We start from the raw sequence: 20768 nt of genomic DNA, 5'->3' as shown, positions 1-20768 counted from the left end.
GTACACCACAGACTATCATACTACCTGATGGCCTAGCTCATTCTTCTTTCTTTCTTTTTTAACCCCCCTGGTGCGCATTGTGTGCAAGGATACCGAGACCTTTGGTCGGAGGAGTTCACAACGCCCCACCTACACAACGCCCCACCTACACAACGCCCCACCTACACACCTACACACCTACACACCTACACACCAACACACCTACACACCTACACACCTACACACCAACACACCTACACACCTACACACCTACACACCTACACACCTACACGCCTACACGCCTACACGCCTACACGCCTACACGCCTACACGCCTACACGCCTACACGCCTACACGCCTACACGCCTACACGCCTACACGCCTACACGCCTACACGCCTACACGCCTACACGCCTACACGCCTACACACCTACACACCTACACACCTACACACCTACACACCTACACGCCTACACGCCTACACGCCTACCTGCACACCTACACACCTACACACCTACACGCCTACACGCCTACACGCCTACACGCCTACACACCTACACACCTACACACCTACACACCTACACACCTACACACCTACACACCTACACACCTACACACCTACACACCTACACACCTACACACCTACACACCTACACACCTACACACCTACACACCTACACACCTACACACCTACACACCTACACACCTACACACCTACACACCTACACACCTACACACCTACACACCTATACAGCTGCGCTAGTGGATACTAGTAATCTCTGCATGCAACTATGTTATCTTCCTTGTTATTATTTTTTGTCTCGAGCCGGGTTTGTGTTCTTTGTAAAAAAAAGAAGAAGAAAAAGAAAGGCGGTTGCCAAATCTTTTTCATCGCTATCTTACCACCACTCTCGGCTTGGGCACGGGAGTTTTGTCAAAGTCGGGGTACAGCACTTCACAGTTGACCCCTTCACCTGGGTTCTCAGCTTGAGAAAGGATGACGTCCGCACACTGTACGCTCCCATAGAAACAAGACGCCAGGAGCATTACACCCTGTACACGGCAGAGGAGAAATGCGCACAGTAAAACCTGCCAATGTGACCAGTCTTTCTAAGGCGACCACCTGTCCAACAGGACCACTGCAACCCAGGGGATGTAATTTCCAGCCCAAGTAATGACCCTGGATCAGGAGTCTACCTGCTCACTGGGACTCCGCCACATCGTGTGATGGTCCCTTGAGAAGTTGGCTTAGACAGGTTCCAATGCAGTGACAGTACATGTTCAGTGATCACCCCATGGGTCAAAGAAAGTTAGTCCAACAGCTAACTGTTTCTTTCAAAGAGATTATAGTCTGTTTGTTCGTTTTTTTGTTTGTATACTTTATTTGAATTCGCCAATCCAAACGAGCACAAATGCTTAGTGACAAGGCAGCGGATTATAGTCTCACATGACAGCGGTCGCAACAATGGCAGTTCTTCTTATCCATATTTTGTATCCAGTGCAAGCATAATGATTCATCAAATGTGCTGATGTGGTACAACCTACAATACCATAAGTCAACAAATATTCGGCGCATACATGTATTTTTGGCAATTTTCGGCCTGGTCATGTTTGGCCGAAATTTTGTTTTCATGTTCAGTGTGACAGCGTGTACAGGCGGCAGCAGTACAGGACAAAGATTTGATGCGGCCAAAATGGGTTTTAGCCCTGGGAGGCCAAAATGGGTTTTAGCCCTGGAGAGAGGCCAAAATGTGTTTTAGCCCTGGGAGGCCAAAATGGGTTTTAACCCTGGGAGGCCAAAACGGGTTTTAGCCCTGGGAGGCCAAAATGGGTTGTAGCCCTGGGTGGCCGAAATGTGTTTTAGCCCTGGGAGACCGAAATGTGTTTTTACCCTGGGAGACCGAAATGTGTTTTAGCCCTGGGAGACCGGTAATCTGTTGACTTACAGTAGGTGACCGGCATAATCACTACAGAAGTGGTGTAAAATTCCTTATAAACATCACATTATCACTCTCGTGAGTACCCGATATATGTCTTAACCAATGGGCAGTAAAATATTGGTACATGTGTTTACTACTCCATTCACTGGTTTGAGGCAAAGACACAAACTACTTCCTGGTTATATCCTCCCCCCCCCCCCCTAGTTATTGGCATGTGAGAGATAGTCATGGAACCCCTGGCCTGGAACGCTCTCCCAAGGAGTGTAAGGGAGATCAAGGCTGCCCAGCAATTTAAGCTTGCCTCCATCCCCCCAATGAATGCTCTGTCTGACTTTTCCCGTCCACACACCACGTCATTTACTCTTCTCTGCGTGCTTGTGCGCTTATGAACTCTTTGTGTTCCCTCTGTTTACGCTTCAAAATCGCTCTATTAACACTGCAAAATCGCTCTGTTGACGCTGCAAAATTGCTTATCATCTCCCTCCCTCCCCCCCCTCTCTCTCTCTCTCTCTCTCTCTCTCTCTCTCTCTCTCTCTCTCTCTCTCTCCCCGTAGCTCTCTCCCTTTTGAAATTCGCTTCCATAGAATTGGGCACCATTGCCCGTTTGGCCTTGCGAAGTAAAATAAAAATCAACAACAACAACAACAACCACTACTAGCGCTGAACCGTATTCTCCCGCGCAAAAGTTTTATGACAAATTCCAGGTCATCGTCTGATCACAAGTCAACGTACTTGAAGTAATATTATCTGATTGGTTGTACCTACTCTACCTGTAAAATCCTATACCGTAATTCTCAGATTCTTTTTTTTTCTAACGTGAGATGCACAACAACTAGTAACTCACGATTTCATATTGTAAAAAAGAGAAGAAAACACGTGAGAACGAGTTATGCAGCAACTATCCACGACTGTAACAAGATTATAAAGAGTCAGAACGTGCGATAATAGGGCACAAAACTGACAGGCTACTGAGCCTGTGATCCGAGTTAAAATTTCATATTGTAATTTGATCATTTTCTACGTACCACTAGGCTCTCTTCCTGCTCCCAGAGTGGACCCAGACATACTGGGTAACAGCTGACCAGCCAGGACGAATTTATCTGGCCAAGCCTTGCTCAACCGATCCTTCTTCTGTTGGTTCACTTGCTACCATCCCCCGTACCGCTGTATATCCCACTGGATCATGTGCTAGCAGTTGATAAACTGCTGAAGAGCAAATTTAAATGTCTGCCCCCCCCCCCCTGATACAATAATAATGATAATAGTTACCGTTTGCATGTCGCTCATGGAAGAATCCATGGGCTTAACGCATCTGTCAATGAAATCCAGGCAAAAGAGCCAACAAAAGGCATCCCAATAATTGTTATGGTGTATTGTACACTGTCTAAATCACACGTACAGATACTTTCATTTGAGCGGACAAGAAGTGTGACGGGAGCATCCAGTAGTCGGAGCGAACGAGTTGAGAAAGTGCGGCATGGTCAGTGACTTTCAGTCGCTCCTGCAGGCCTGTGTAGTCATTGATCTCGCACATACGAATGAGATCGGCACACGGCGCATCTCCACTAGAGTAGTAATGAGCAGCATCCACCGCAGCTTCTGTTTCGTCAGGTGATGACATTTCCTGAAGAAGAAGAAGAAGAAGAAGAAGAAGAAGAAGAAGAAGAAGAAGAAGAAGAAGAAGAAGAAGAAGAAGAAGAAGAAGAAGAAGAAGAAGAAGAAGAAGAAGAAGAAGAAGAAGAAGAAGAAGAAGAAGAAGAAGAAGAAGAAGAAGAAGAAGAAGAAGAAGAAGAAGAAGAAGAAGAAGAAGAAGAAGAAGAAGAAGAAGAAGAAGAAGAAGAAGAAGAAGAAGAAGAAGAAGAAGAAGAAGAAGAAGAAGAAGAAGAAGAAGAAGAAGAAGAAGAAGAAGAAGAAGAAGAAGAAGAAGAAGAAGAAGAAGAAGAAGAAGAAGAAGAAGAAGAAGAAGAAGAAGAAGAAGAAGGGGAAATGCTCACCATCAAATGGTGGATAAAAACCGTTTCGACTGCTTTTTAGACAGTAACGGGTAAAGAAAAAAGGAAAAAGAAACTCATATAATGCAATTCGAAGAGATAGGCCCCCAGTACAGTTGGGGTGTGGTTGTGTCCGTATGGTATGGTGTGTCATGTACAGGTAGTTGCGTTGTGATGTATGGTAATTTGTAGGGCGAATGTCGAGAAGGCTATGAAAATAACGATTCGACAAGAACAAGTGACTACGAGAGATTGGCAAGGTTGGCGATCGTCCACCCCCGGCCCTTTAGAGGCCGGAATGGCGAGTTCAAATCTTGATTTTAAGGACGCCCAACTATCCTCGCTGGGTGGCCGATCGCCCACCAAGTGCTCTACAACAGGTTCACCAAACAGTTTTAATACAACGGCCAGTCGCGCCATGTTCGCTCCCTTCGCCTTAGCCATAGGACATAGCTTGAGTTCAGCGCTGCTTGGCGACAATTCCTCCGCAAGAACCTGCGCTGTTCCTTAGTGCAGCGCAAGGATCTCGCGAAGGAATCCAAGCTGGTGGATATGGCGCCTCTCGCTCCCACCTCTGCTGTGTGACTTTCCGTATCCCAGCCATTCCTTACACACGCGCTATGAAGGTGACGATAGCGTTCGATTTTGATCTCGCGCGATTGTGCAAAGCGATCTTCACTACATACCGTGAGTTCCAGCCACAGAACTCTTCTCAATTCTTTGGAGAAGAGCACTATGTCTGGACGACAGGTTGTAGGTGCTATGAAGTGGGGGAAAACAAGTTTCTCATCCTTCATGTCCACCAGGACCTGCCAGTCTGCTGAGCTAGTTACGAATTGGTCATTTAGCCGTTTGCGTTGGGAGGGGGGCTGTTTGGGGAGATTCTCTCCTGCCTTGCAGAAAGTTATGTAATCAATTATCTTCTGTTTACTCTGCGTTTCTGCTGGTGCCGTGGCCTTTTGATAAGTTTGGATGGTTTCGTTTACTAGTTTTACTATGCATTTCAGTACGTTGTCGTGGCGCCAGGTATATCTGCCCTGGTGGAGGGCTGTTGGACATGCTGATAATATGTGACGGAAAGGGAAATGCTCACCATCAAATGGTGGATAAAAACCGTTTCGACTGCTTTTTAGACAGTAACGGGTAAAGAAAAAAGGAAAAAGAAATTCATATAATGCAATTCGAAGAGATAGGCCCCCAGTACAGTTGGGGTGTGGTTGAAGAAGAAGAAGAAGAAGAAGAAGAAGAAGAAGAAGAAGAAGAAGAAGAAGAAGAAGAAGAAGAAGAAGAAGAAGAAGAAGAAGAAGAAGAAGAAGAAGAAGAAGAAGAAGTGAAATGCTCACCATCAAATGGTGGATAAAAACCGTTTCGACTGCTTTTTAGACAGTAACGGGTAAAGAAAAAAGGAAAAAGAAACTCATATAATGCAAGAAGAAGAAGAAGAAGAAGAAGAAGAAGAAGAAGAAGAAGAAGAAGAAGAAGAAACAAGAACCAATGAACACAAGCACTGAGAAACACTCAAAAGAATATTTTAAAAACAGTCCTCATTTTCAACTCCATCAACAGTGATTATGAAAACAGTTAAAACCTAGAAAAAGAGCAAGCTTCAGGTTCAACATTTCGAACCTGAAGTTTGAAAGTATACTTTGAAGCCTACTACTCAGATGAAATACTGCCAAATGCAAAGGAGAAAGGACAATGGATAAGGAAGTAGAGTAGAGTCTGAGAGGCGATGAAACAGCGCAAAGAAGAAAACCGGTAGATAAAAACAGCAAACGAAAAATGCGTGACCCGTACACCCAGACAGAATGGCACAAAAAGGTTACAGTGTGAGAACGCCTAGCAAGGGTGAAACATAGTTCGACATCAATAGGTAATAGACATGTAACTAACGAGTTGTTGACGATCAACCTAACAGCCTAAATGTGACTACATGCAAAGTACTGAAAGACACCACGGCCATCACCTACTACAAAGTACCAGTGCATTGTAAATCCACGCCATTCACAAAGTACCATCATTTCGCTCAGCCTGTAGCCATTATCTGGTTCCAGGCATATGCGGATAATGCCGGCAGAAATAATTGGCAGAATTCGGTACTTTTTCTGGTAAGTTTCATGCATGTTTGGTATGTGGACAAAGAAATGGAGCAGAATTCGAGGAATTGCCCACCATAAGGTTTGTATGGTTCTGCCAATTTCACTGCTTTTCGAGCAGAGTCTGCCACCTTTTCGAGCATTATCCGCACACCCCTACTGGTAGCTGAAACATTGACAGTGTGACACTTACAACACGGGCAGGTTACTGACTGTCGTAAATGTTTTGTACATGTATTGCCATCCTACCCCCCCCCCTTATGGGGAGGGGGTGGGAGGAGGAGGGGAGAACCAGGTGAGAAGTCTTGAGCATACCTGCCAAGTATCCTAAGTTTTCGGTATTATCCCGGATTTTCGGATGTACTCCCGACATCCCGAAATTCTGGTCGATTATCCCAACAAGTCACTGTACAAGAAACACATCTTGATGTTGTTCCTGGAGCACTTCCCTAGTTGTCTTTGTTGATTCTCTGTACCGCCATAGCTGTAGTATAGGAAGGGTTACTGGTACCCTTTCCACGAACAGTCCCTGAAAGAATTCGCTTTTGACTCTTTCGATGGTATACCATGCGTGAAATCATGGTGGAAATGCAACGTACATTAATATCAAGTCATGTCACAAAATACCGATACATGTATTACAGGTATCATTATTAAAAAATTGAAAAAAGGAATTATGGGGGGAAAGGATGACATCCCGAAAAGTGCGAAAACCGAGGAAAATCCAGGGATTTTGCCCTGACGATCCAGAAAAAGCACACTCAGTACTTGGCAGGTATGCTTGGGGTTTTAGTGAGTCAATCTTTTTAAACTGCACCTCTTTCCAAGATGTGAAAGAAACTGTAAGAACCATTTCCATTCGGAAATTGAGCTGGTTTGGGTTTGTACTTTGTAATAGGTTTTGCCAGTCAAATCTCTTCCCACCGAATCAGTCAAACTACCCGGATCAGCCTGTAGACTTCTGACTGGGTTCGCCTCTTCCCGGAAGCGAGCAGCATGGGGATTTGTGCAGCTAGCTCACTGTAGATCTGCATGCTGCAAAGGAGCGTCTGCCAGCTGCTGGGTCAGTGGCGTGAATCCCTGTGCCTAAACTTTACTACTGAGCTAAACTGCTCAGGTTTGTAGCAGGCACACTATCAGTGTTTCAGTTACCTGATCATGGCTGGAAACTAGTGTGGCCAAGCCATTATGCTTCATAATAATAATCTTATAATAATCTTTATTTCAGGATTACCCAAAGGCTAACGCCTATCTGGGGATCTCCTATTTGTGTATGTACTAGTAACATAGTTATGGATGCGAGAGAAAGTGCGCAGAGTGAGTGTGAAATTTTGGTTTTAAAAAGGAATAATAAGAAACACAAGGAGAGAAAGTAAGACAGAAAACATGTCATCATGTATTGTACATTTACTTGTAAACGACAGTGGTTTGGACTTGCTAGGTACTTTGCAATGGGTGTTCCAGCCCTACAGTAGTACAGATTCCTACAGGGTTTCTAACATACACGTATGCAAAGGAAAGGGGAATTTGAAAATGCACGCTGTCGGTATTACAGCACGTCTAGATGACTGTATAATACGCTGAGGTAGACATCAAGTGTCATAATTATGTATAATGTCCTTTTCGTATCTCAGTACTAGTCTAGGGCCTCCAAGAGTCACACATGCCGATATGTAGGCAGATTGCTAGTAATCTATAATTGAATTACCGGTATACGGCTCTCACCAGGGGTGGCTACCAGCCTTTGGGGTACACCAAGGCAGAACCGTCTTTGAAAGCGGTGATGACGGACCGGAGGCGGCACATCAAGCAAGGCACGCTCGTCACGGATCTGTAGAAGGCAAGAAACCAGCAAAATATCTATTTATCTGACTTCCATTCCTCCCTGGCATCTCTACTCAAGCGCGACTCTGGACGCACAAACACATCGCTCTTTTTCTGGCACGATAACGACTTACGTCTTCTTTGCAAAATATTGCCGTAAGTTAAAACTCCGCTATTATCCGGCGGCCTTAAACACCTCCACGAACACATTATCACAGTAACAGTGGTGGAAAGTACAATAAGGTCTATTCTATTAATTCAACATCTCCTGGCTCGTCAGAAAACTGCCAATATATATGAGAAGTCGGGTGGAAGCCAGCCAAAAAAATAATACGTACCTACATCTACATCTAGATTTTACTACTCTAGCTATTACCAGTACCGAGACAGAGCCGAGATACTAGTAGTAGTAGTAGTAGGCCGCCTAAAACTGGATCCTTCGGGACTGGACGGGAAAAGCGATCTCTAGACCCCTAGGCCCCAGTTCGCGCTGATCGGAAGACGCGGTGTCGATGAGAAACACAACCAGGCGATCCGCGAGGTCGCAAGCATGCTTTGTAGTAGATGTATGTATGTATGTATATTTTTATTTGAATTCGCAAGTACACACGGGCTACAAGCCCAATTACATGGAAGCGAATGCCATAATGAGGCCAATTAAGAAAAAAAGGTGGAGGAAGGAGGAGGACGGTAGCAAAGCAACAGGGAGGACAATTCAGGACCAAAATCAACAATTGCACAAATGTGAGAGCACCTGAGACCGAGGGTACCTGTGGAGCGATAAAATGCCAAGCAAACAGAAGAAAGGAAATCGCAAGCCAATACACGCTAAACTGCACTTGAGTTAGAATGAAGGGGAAAACCGGAGCTCAACAAAATTATAACGTACAAAGTCATAATAAGAAGTCAACTGGATGAGAAGTAGCACAAGCAAACATTTCCTGACAACGAGAGGGGCTGTAACTACAGCCACAGCAGTAGCTGCTGTAGCAGCAGCAGCAGCAGCAGCAACAACAACAACAACAACAGCAACAACAGCAACAACAACAACAACAACAACAGCAGCAGCAGCAGCGCCGTGCAGACTACTCCAAGGGGAGTATGGGACTGTGAACACAACAACAACAACAACAACAACAACAACAACAACAACAACAACAACAACAACAACAACAACAACAGCAACAACAACAACAACAACAACAACAACAACAACAACAACAACAACAACAACAACAACAACAACAACAACAACAACAACAACAACAACAACAACAACAACAACAACAACAACAACAACAACAACAACAACAGCAGCAGCAGCAGCGCCGTGCAGACTACTCCAAGGGGAGTATGGGACTGTGAACACAGAAGGCGGGAGAATTCACGGAGTTTGCAGATCTAGCCCGCCAGCGTGAAGGGCAGTGCAGCTACGGCGAATTCACTGGGACGATTGAGTAGGCGAACTTATCTGGGGAGGGTGTTCCAGAGGATGGCACCACAGTGCGATGGACGGGATGTCCCTGCTGCTGACCGGGCTAGCGGCAGGCGCAAACCCTGTCCTTGCTGGAGGCGGGTGGTGTTTCCATGAGCACTTCGAAACTTGTCCTGGAGGGCTGGGCTGGCTCGATTGTGCTGGCAACGCCACACAAACCTCAGCATCTTCTGCTTGTGCAGCTCCTGAATGCTGTAGAGCTGCAAGCTGGTCAGGAGGGGTTGAGCATGAGAGCGGGGTGGCTGGCCAAACACTGCCCTGGCAGCTCGGTTCTGGAGAACTTGCAAGCGAGAGACTTGCTCCTGTCGCAGGCAGGCGAAAAATGCTGTCGACCCGTACAGCAGATCAGGCATGATGATGGACTTCATGAACTGTGTACGGGCCTTCAGACTTAATGCTCGCCTAGATCGCCAGAGCGCCCCGATCTTCTGCGATACTTTCTTGGCGATGCTGTCCACGTGTTTCTGCCAGTTGAGGGAGCTGTCCAGCAGAACTCCGAGGTACTTCGCAGTGCTTGCAGCTGGCAAACTAGTCCCATTGCAATTTACAGGAATGGCTTCACTGTGCATGCTCAGGACTTGGCTCTTCGTGGAGTTCAGGATGAGGTTGCGATCCTCTAGCCAGTCAGCCACTGCAGACACTGCCCGGGTAAGCGCCGCTGAGCATTCAGTAGGCAGCCGGTGGCTGAAGTACAAGCCAATATCATCCGCAAACTGTACTGTGGGCACGTCACCAGCAACCTCTGGTATGCCGCGCGTGTATACACTGAACAAGATTGGTCCTAAAACGGATCCCTGTGGAACACCGCATGTGCATGCATTACAGGGTCCGTCCTGGGTTCCAATGCGCACTTGCTGGGTTCGATGGCTGAGATAGTTGGCAAACCAACTTAATGCCGTTCCAGAAACGCCAATGTCGAACAAGTCCTGCAGCAGCGTAGGGTGACTGACTTTGTCAAACGCCTTTGACATGTCAAGTAGGCAGATGCAGCAAGGCAATGCAGAGTCCTTTGCAGTGAGAACACCATCCGTTAGTAGCACAAGTGCATCTTCAGTGGAGTGATCCTTCCTGAAGGCAAATTGGGTCGGTGGTAGAACATTGTGTTCATCGAGAAATGCCACAAGCTGCCGCTGCACGAGCTTCTCTAGCAGCTTTGAGGCAATCGGCAGCAGGGATACTGGACGATAGTTCCCAGGGGATGTTGGGTCTCCAGACTTGTACAGAGGCCGGACCAGGGCCTTCTTGAAGGCAGAAGGTACAATGCCCGTTTCAAGAGACTCATTGAAGATCCGTGTGAGGGATGGCGTGAGGATATCACTGCAGGATTTGAGAAGCAGCCCAGGTATTCCATCACTGCCAGTTGCCTTCACCGGAATTATCGCTTGCAGAAGCTTATTCACAGCAGCATAAGATGCTGGTCCCAGACAGCTGAGTGAGTGTTCAGCTGGGGGTTCATTCGGTAATGGCAAGTGGGCTGGCCGATCAGGGCCAGTTACAATGTTGCTAAATGCCACGCTGACCTTGTTCACATCACATGCAGGGTCTTGCTTGCTTCCTCCTCTGCCAGTGATGGTGTTTAACAGGGACCACATCTTCCTTGGATTGCGATTGTTGACAACACATTCATCACTGAAGTACTGGTTTTTCCTCCGTCTGACAAGAGATAGTAGATCTACTAGCACAAGACCGGAATGAGACTTGAGAGTTGGCAGACCACATGCACGATATGATCATCGGCCAAACCTCAAAATCGAAAGTGGTGATGCACTGAGCTTCCAAGTAAAGCACGTAGAGAATATTCTCAGAGAACACTAGTGCACTACCGGGTATTCCGTTTGTTGGACGTGCCAAATTCAGTCCAGGGCGTCGACCCTATTGCATTTCAAACGAAAATTTCGAGCCCCGCAGTCGCACATCTGACTGCAAAATCCCCACGACGCAGCTCACCAGATCAAGGTGTGGGTCCTCTGCACTCAGTAGAGTCAAGTCGAGCGAGCTGCAACTCCCGGTGCCGAAAGACGGGCTAACGCCCCTACATGGCTACTTCCTCTTGTATAACCCCCAAGACGAAAATAGTAGCTGACTGGCCGAAATTAAAACAAAAACGAAAACCTTTTCTGACAAAGATCTAGCTAGTCATTAGTTCTAACCAAAGCGAAGACGCTGGAAAGGGGATTGTTGAGGCTAAAATTGGTCCAATTCATATGCATAGCACACACTGAACACCCAACCGGGTCTGTACACACCTAAGCCCTACAACATGTAGCTCGAGCTGCGCGTGCATGTGCGTGCGGAGTGTGGTGCCCTCCCTACAGTACTCAACTTCTAGACTACTACAACGCGCAAAAGGTCTATGGCACTTAGTATGTGACAGGCAATAGGTTTTGGTGCCTCCGTATGCCTTCTATTTTCCTTCTTTTCACTTCGCTGCTTTGCCCACCACCTCAGGAGATGACGGCGTACCCGCACTAGTCTATCTCGCTAACCCTGTCTCTCTTTCTCTGTCTTAGCGCTCGTCATTCAAATCCTTCTGCTGGGGCAAGCTTGATACTGTTGTGTCGTACTTCGAAGTAGTTTTTAAGGCAATAGCTGTTGTTCGCGTTACGATCAGGATTTTTGAAGAAAGATGACGACTCACCAAGTGTGAATCCTCTACTAGTCTAGCACAGTAGTAAAGTAAGTATATGTCAGACTATAATAGTATTGTATTAGTTGGCTCGCACGTCCGTGTACAACGGTTGAGAAACACAACCAACAAGGCCGTGGTCACATCGAAGTTTTGCTCGTGCCAGGCCACTGCCATGTCCATGCCATTGCCTAGGCTCTGTGCAATGTTTATATACATGACAAACACACACACACGCACGCACGCACACACACACACGCACGCACACACACACGCACACTACTACTACTACTATCAATCAGCTACCCCTTGGGATCACGCCGCCCTCCACTCAGAGAACTGAGCGCAAGGTGAGGGGCAGTGGCGCAAACAAAACAGGAAGTACAGCAAAATGAATTGAAAAAAGGAAATCAAAACAAGCTGCCATATTGATGGAAAGGGACTCACAAACAGAGGAAGGAAATATCACAAACCAGATGAACAGTCTGCTGTAGGTCCACTATAAGTATAACATGCAACGACTGAAAAAGGAACAAAAAAAATGTGAACATGATGTTCTGTTCAACAATAACGTCTGTTCGCGTACTGCTTCGGCCTTCATGCACCAGGAAAGCACAATCTTGAGCTGGAGGGTGGGCACCGAACGTCCCACAAGGGCTCCACAAGACGTACTTTCACGAAACGACGAGGAGTATGCGCAGCAAGCTAACACCACTACACCATCGCCGCACGACGACTGGCCACTCAGGTCCAAACAACACGACAAATTCACAATTCCAGCTATCACCGCGCAGGAATAAATTGTTGCGAGTGTGACCTGTATCCTTTCTCATCCAGGAATCCACTTGTTTTGCCGAACGCCACTGCATTGTTACAGGCTGGGGATTGATCCGAGGGCTCGCCACGCCACTGTGGAGGATGCGGAAAGGACGCAAGAAGACGGTGACGGCAACAAATTACCCGCCCTGGTCGTCAGCTCACTGAATGTCCTTCCGCGCGAGCGAAACCGGCTGCAAGGCATGAAAAGCCTACTGCCAGTCAATACCCAGGGACGACCCTGACCAGAAGGCCAAGGCCGCCCCGTGGAGGAGGCCAACAAAGAGAAAACCAGGAGCTAACAAATCTGCTTCCTCTCCGCGAAATTTCACACACACACACACACACACACACACACGCACACACACACACACGCACACACACACGCACACACACACACGCACACACACACATGCACACACACACACACACGCACACACACACACCGTGAACCTTCAGGTTTTGACATGTTCCTTTCTTCTCAGTATTCTCGCTCGCATAGTACTCCCCTTCTACGATAATATTGCCTATGCTGTTGCTCATTAGGATTTTGGCAAATTCTATCCTTCGCTTTCATATAACTGGGCCAGGAACCCGTTTGAACTTGCGAAGTAAAATAAAATCAATCAATCAATCAAACCTTGAACGTGCCCATTGCCGATAGCAATGATAGCAAAGGGATTATCTGCTAGCTTTGCAATACGGAGCGTGGCGCTTGAGATCCCCGGGACGACGGCAGACCTTTCAACATGCCCAGCGGTAGCCAGAGCCAGGATCAGGGGAGCACGGTCGGGAATACGACGATGAGCAATCTGCCTCCAGGCAGACTGATCCTGGGCAGCATCAAACCAGCAGTCAGAAGGTACAGGGGGGCTGATGGAGCGGAGATCATCCACGATGACGTCACGCCACCGCTTGCGTGGTAGGCCTTTCCGGATTATGTGTTTGCATATTTTTGCAATTTGGGGGTCAAAATGCATTTTGTCCATTTTGACTCACTTTGGGCCAGGGAGTCGTAAAATACCGGTATTTTACGACTCCCTGCAAGCGATAGGTACTTCACGATCACCATGAATGATCACCATGGTGCCAAATGTCACGGGACTAGCTGTCGCCATTTTGTTACCATGGCAACGATGGCATTTTTTGTGCTTTTTGGGTAAATTTTTGCATTTTCTTTAGAAAAACATTTGATTTATAGGGTTTTTTCAAAACACTTTCCATTTCCATTTTAAAACTCGGATGTTGAGCCATAAATAAATGTAAAAGAGAAAAGGACATATAAAGTAAAAAGTAAAAGTAAATTATCGTGTCCGTTCCCGAAGGGAACTCACGACGGCCGCTAACACCCGGTAAATCCTAGCGGCAGATGCAGCGCCTAACGGTGGGGGGTGAGTGGATAAGTCTCACAACCACTGGCACAAGTGCCGAGAACGACCCCATTAGCTGCATCCATGTACCCCTTGTGCCTGGCCACAAGTTCCCAGTTGACTGTGGGTAGCAGCACGGCTGGAAAAACCGCTCCCAGGCAGGACTTGAACCAGGTACCTCTCGTATCTCAATCATGGTCTTTGACCAACCCACTGTGCCTGCCTGGTATAAAGGACATATGGATACGAGTTAAGAGTAACTCTCCATCACTGTAACATGATACTATATACAGTCAGAAAGTGCAATAACTAGGCACAAAACTGACAGAGTACTGAGACATGCGACGTCCTGACACCTAACTTCAACACATCTCCGTAGCGCTAACCGACAGCCTTCCAACTTGGAAGGTTCAAGGTTATGGAAAGACCAAAGAGGGGAAGGCAAGCGCAACGAAAACGAGCAAAAGCTAAAGTCCCAAAGGAACAAAGAATGTCGATTGTTACTGACGATGACGAGACCAGTACGATATTTGACAAAGCGGTCTAACTACAATTCGAAACAGCAAAGCAGCACACCACCCAACTTGGGTGGGTCATAAAGTTATTGCACTTTCTGACTGTATATAGTATCATGTTACAGTGATGGAGAGTTACTCTTAACTCGTATCCATATGTCCTTTTCTCTTTTACATTTATTTATGGCTCAACATCCGAGTTTCAAATTGCACACCTGATGAGCCGTCACGAACCATACGGCGAAACGTACGTCGTGTGAAACAACTTGTTTTGTAGTCAACTAGTCCATCACAATGTCATGCATGAGGAGTACTGTAGGAGTTTGGCTTTCGGCTTGTACAATTCGTTTTCGCAAAGCTTCCCTTTCTTTACTTATCTTTGATATTTATGACCCACCCAAGTTGGGTGGTGTGCTGCTTTGCTGTTTCGAATTGTAGTTAGACCGCTTTGTCAAATATCGTACTGGTCTCGTCATCGTCCAGTAACAATCGACATTCTTTGTTCCTTTGGGACTATAGCTTTTGCTCGTTTTCGTTGCGCTTGCCTTCCCCTCTTTGGTCTTTCCATAACCTTGAACCTTCCAAGTTGGAAGGCTGTCGGTTAGCGCTACGGAGATGTGTTGAAGTTAGGTTTCAGGACGTCGCATGTCTCAGTACTCTGTCAGTTTTGTGCCTAGTTATTGCACTTTCTGACTGTATATAGTATCATGTTACAGTGATGGAGAGTTACTCTTAACTCGTATCCATATGTCCTTTTCTCTTTTACATTTCCATTTTAGACGAAGAAAAAACGCATAATCCGGAAAAGCCTATTGCGTGGACCATGGCGAGGGCGCGTTGCAGGGAGCTCCCCACACAAAACTCGCTTTGGCATATGGTCGTCGTTCATCTGGCTAACACGGTCAAGCCATCGCAGTCGATATTCCCGGATGATGTCCGCGATGTCACAGTCAATGCCGAGGATTCACACACACACACACACACACACACACACACACACACACACACACACACACACACACACACACATACACACACACACACACACACAAACACACACACACACACACACGCACACTGTACTGTATTGACAGCTACCCTAACGGGTCACGCCGCCCTCCACCCAAGCATGGGTATGATGAGGGGCAGTGGCAACAACAACAAAAATAAAAAACAGCAAGCAGAGAGAGATATCAGGAGAAAGACAGCGATAGTAGTACATCTGGTGTGCGACGTATAGAAAAGAGAGATGACAAGAGATATGCACAAAAAGGAAACAATAATTATTTGACTCAAGGTTTGGAGACTCCACTGTAGCCAATACTTGAATCCATACATCCTGTACACACACATTGTACACACTCTGAAGCGTGATGTTTGTATGTCCCAAGATGTGGTGTACTCTATGAAATGTACCATTCTGTCAAGAAGAATACGTCGGGGAAACAGAAAGGACAACACGCAAGAGGACTGAGGAGCACTACAGACAAGCCAAGAACGCGACACTGGGAAAGCCATGGGGAGACCATTATCGACAAAAGCAGCACACCTTCCCATCGTCGTTCTCGCCATTTTCCCATCTACAAGTTCTCGCCAGCAGGCAACGGTCATACGTTGACCGCAGAATCATGGAGGCACTATTCATGAGGAAGAGGAAGCCAGCAGTGAACAGTGACAATGGTTGGCTACTGTTGGGTGACGTGTAAATATATCTGTCATAATTTGTGCAAGAATTTGTGCACTGTGTGTGTGTGTGTGTGTGTGTGTATGTATTTTCGTGAGTGTTGCTAGAAGTGTGTATTTTTCTGCTTTGTACTCACACTAGTAATCTTGCACTATCACTGCACTATATTTTCACTTCATACAATCATATCACACAGAATATTCTCGCTTCCTGTGGTATTGCAACATTTTTACGCTATACCATCACACCTTTGGCCACTAGTACTTGTCACATATACATGTATATAAACCCCTGTTTTGTCTACAGTAGACTTATTCCTGATGATGGGCCTTGCCCGAAAATTTGATCTAATGTATATCAATTGCAGTGTAGCCTAGAGACCGTTAGAGAGAGTGTGTACAAGGTGTGTGTACAGGATGTATGAATAATTATTTGAACCTGTATTATTGCAGTTCCGAAACAATCAACCAGGTGATGGAGTGTGGGCACCCGAAGTCCCACCTGGACTCCACTGGAAGAACATTCCACGCAGGGATATCAGCGATAGGCCAAGCGTTGAAAAACAGCCATGAGGACACATCGTCTAGAAGTCCACCGCGCTCGAACTGAAATTGCAGGATCAAACAATTTCCCACGCGTCGTCAGGCAGCGTAACTCTTCTCACTGCATCACCATCAATCTCCAGCAACCGTCTCCACTCACAGCTCATGCCTCTGCCACCACTGTACTCCGAGCTTCGCAGTTTGAAACCATTCGGGGGTCAGCTACAACACCGCGAATGGAGAGACGAGGACGACAGCGGTCGTGACAGAAAAGACACTGCCCTGGCGACCGCGTCGCGGAACCCTCGCCCCAGCAAATTCAGAAACACGCCAGGGGCGACTCTGGTGGACCCAGAGCCACCCCGTGGCCTAAGACCAAGAGTACATAACCCCCCAGAGTGTGCAACTCCCACATACCCTGCTGTCCCGTCAGAATTTCAAGTTGACGTCATTATTTATGACGCAATGCTCCTTGCCCCAGTGATTTACAACATGTGTACGGGTGTCAACGCATCACACGTTTTTCTTTCCAATAATTTGTACAGGATCGATCGGCTTCAGGTTCCGGATTCGTCTGATAATCCGTGTACTGTGCGCATTGCATCATCAAAATGACGTCAACTTGAAATTCTGTCGGGACAGCACCCATAGTGGAGTTGCACACTCTGGGGGGTTATGTACTCTTGCTAAGACCAAGAGAGAATTTGAAGTCGGATGCAGTTTTTCGAGCTCTGACCCAAAATCTGTTTTAGACAAGCTGCCTAGCGGGACCCCCTCTCCAGGGGCCGCTGGGAGCAGTGGTGAAGTCAGTGAAGCTATGGAAGCACCCATGGATCCGTGGAGAAGACTGAGCGCCAGAGAACTGATGGCCCGGACAGTGGTATTTCCCGCAGTCAAAGATATCAAGCTGGCCACCTACGTGCAGTGCCTGGAAAAGCATGGAATCGAGGCTGAGGCGATCCTGTCTGTACAGGTGAGCTCCTCCAGGCAGTGCAGAATAACCTTTACGGAATCCTCATTAGCCATTTTGGTGTCCAAGAACGGCTTCGTGCTCAATGAACGGCATATTTCCCCGGAATGTTTGGCGGGTACCCCCAACGTCCAACTCCATATTCACGACATTCCTGTGTGGGTGAGTGATGGAGCCGTAGAAGCTGCACTTTCCCAGTACGGTACGGTGCAGGGTGCCATACGACATGGCAGACTCAAAATCCGGGATGGCGTTTTCATTGCGACAGGAGTGAGGTTTGCCACCTTCAAACTTGGCACAAACAAGACCGTACCATCGTACGTGAAATCACGGGACGGGAAGAGCAATTTCCGCGTGTACCATGCTGATCAAACACCCACATGCAGGCTATGCAACAAGCCAGGGCACATCGCCAAGGACTGCCCGGAAAAGACTCAAATAAGCAAATCAACCACCAAGACTTCGTCCAACAACAGAGCTGTAGACTCATCCTCCGAACATAAAACCAAAAACAACACCAGCCTTCTCTCCACCGAGTCTGACCGAGCGGAGGTACTTCTCTCAGACATAGTTGCCAACCGACAAGGTAACCAACAAGGCAAGGAATCTGATAGCGAATCAGACGATGACCATCAGTCAAGCTCCTCCGAGCCAGAAGACTTTGGTGCTACGCCAAACAACTCAGATCATGAACCGCTGGGGCAAGCAGTAGCATCAAACCAGACCACAAATGTCCACCATCAACACCGACCACCGGCTCAAGACTGCAATTTCGATTCATGCGAAGGCGAAGTCAACTTGGGCAACTCCAAGCGTTTGCGCCCGAGTGTCACCCCCGACAGACCTGAGGATAATGGCATGAGATCACGGAATCGCAAGAAGAGAAAGCAGCCCCCAGGAAGTGCATCACGGTGCTAGCGGCCTCTCCATCGAATCGAAGAAAAAGAACAAGCCAACAGGAATCGACTCGCAATGCCAGTAGTAAGTCACTATACTACTTTGCTAGTCCTTTCATTTCTTTCAATACTCATGCTTAATCCTCACGCACAATCTTTTCTCCCCCACAATGCTACGCAATCAGATCATATTTCATACGATCGCTCTTTCTGCGGGACAAGCAAGTTCAATTTCCTGAGCTTCAACGCTCGCAGCTTGTTCAACAAAATGGACGAGATTGCGCAGGTAGCCATAGAAAAGAGACCCAGTCTTATCGCCATATGTGAAACTTGGGCAAACCCCCTAGAGCCAGACTCTCTATACGAACTCCCCGACTACTCCCTTTATAGGCATGATCGGCAGCACTGTAGAGGCGGAGGAGTCGCCGTGTATGTTCACTCATCCATCCCACACAAACACAAAACAAACATCACGATGAGCAACTTCGAATCACTCTGGCTCGAACTTGACCTACCGAATGTATCACTTACAGTCGGATGCTCCTACCGTCCTCCAAACACAGATCCGTACACATTCTGCCAACAACTGGAGCCCTGTCTAGGTCTCTGCAACATGAACTCTCCGTTTCTATTGGTAGGAGATATGAACGCAAAGCACACCTCATGGCTTCCCACTGATATCACTGATAGAGCTGGCGACCTGCTGAGCTACCTACTAGACACTGCAGGATTAAACCAGCACGTGTCTTTTCCGACCTGTATTTCCAGAGGCAACTTGAAGTCCTGCCTCGACGTTGTCATCTCCAACGTACCAGAAGAAGACTTATCTGTCACATCGTATCCCCCTGTCGGAGCGTCAGATCATGTACTCGTCGGAGGACATGTGTCCCTTGCATGCCCACCACAAGCACCAACACCCCAGCAAAACGTCGAAGCTTGGCGCTGGAACTGGGACCCTGATCGCGTCGTCGCACTGAAAGAAGCCCTGAGCTCAATGCAGCTTTTGCCACCAGCTAAGGAAATCCCGCAGTTATCAATGACAGACCTCTGGTCGCATTGGCATGACTCGCTTATCAACACAGCACACTTGTACTGTACTAACTTCGCACCACGACGTACACACCAGACATGCCCAGGTCGTCGACCATCGATGACTCAACAGCTTCTTTGCAGCATTAAACTCAAGCATCAGCTCTACCGTCAGTATCTCAGAACTCGCAGCGCCGAGAACTGGCTCACATTCGTTACTCAGCGCAATAGGACCACAACACTACTGAGAGAAGCTAAATCCGCCTTCGTATCCACTACCGCGCAAGGCGACGTAACTGGTGTCCCACAGCGAAACCTGTACAAGTTAATGAAATCACTGCGGTCGTCCCCGAAAAAGGAGCTTCCACCTATTTTAGCGAACGAAACAGTGGCTAGATCAGATGGAGAAAAGGCGGAAGCGTTTAACAATTTTTTCATTTCGGAAAGCCAGAAATCCGTCTCCGGACCAACTGAAGCCGTGCCAGAGATTGGCGTGTCGCGCATCATCGGAAGCGAACTGAAGGAAATCATCACCACCCAGGAGGAGGTCAGAAAACTCCTTTCCGCTCTTGATTTCCGGAAGTCGGCTGGGTACGATGGCATCCCAACGAAATTGCTCAAGATCACTGCAGACGAAATATCGTGCTCCCTCGCAACACTTTTCAACGAGTCTTTCTCGCGAGGCGAGCAGCCACAGGACTGGCGCGACGCCACTATCAGTCCTCTACACAAGAAAGCCTCTCGTGCAGAGGTCACCAATTATAGACCAATCTCGCTCCTAAGCGTTGTCAGCAAGGTTCAGGAGAGGATTGTTCACCAACGCCTCTACACCCACATTGAGCCCCACCTACCGGCCGACCAATCTGGATTTCGATCTAAGGATAGTACTGAACTACAGCTCTCCCGCCTAGTGCATGAGATTTCCGCCAGCCGAGATTCCGGTCAGGCAGTGTCAGCATGCTTCTTTGACTTATCAAAGGCTTTTGACCGAGTCT

At 47.4% G+C, this 20768-nt stretch overlaps 1 protein-coding gene across 1 annotated transcript; it reads left to right on the top strand.

Annotated features, from left to right (window-relative positions):
* The first annotated feature begins 3533 nt into the window (after positions 1 to 3533).
* Positions 3534 to 5421, top strand: LOC135823513 (cilia- and flagella-associated protein 251-like). The gene is given in 3 exon segments (XM_065336356.1): positions 3534 to 3922; positions 5060 to 5240; positions 5317 to 5421. Coding segments are annotated over 3 exon segments (675 nt in total).
* Positions 5422 to 20768: the final 15347 nt, after the last annotated feature.

Source organism: Sycon ciliatum, chromosome 8, assembly GCF_964019385.1.
Source record: "Sycon ciliatum chromosome 8, ocSycCili1.1, whole genome shotgun sequence".
In the NCBI taxonomy this organism is placed as follows: domain Eukaryota; kingdom Metazoa; phylum Porifera; class Calcarea; order Leucosolenida; family Sycettidae; genus Sycon; species Sycon ciliatum.
The sequence above is the reverse complement of the archived record's forward strand: the minus strand, read 5'-3'. Positions and strand labels throughout refer to the sequence as shown.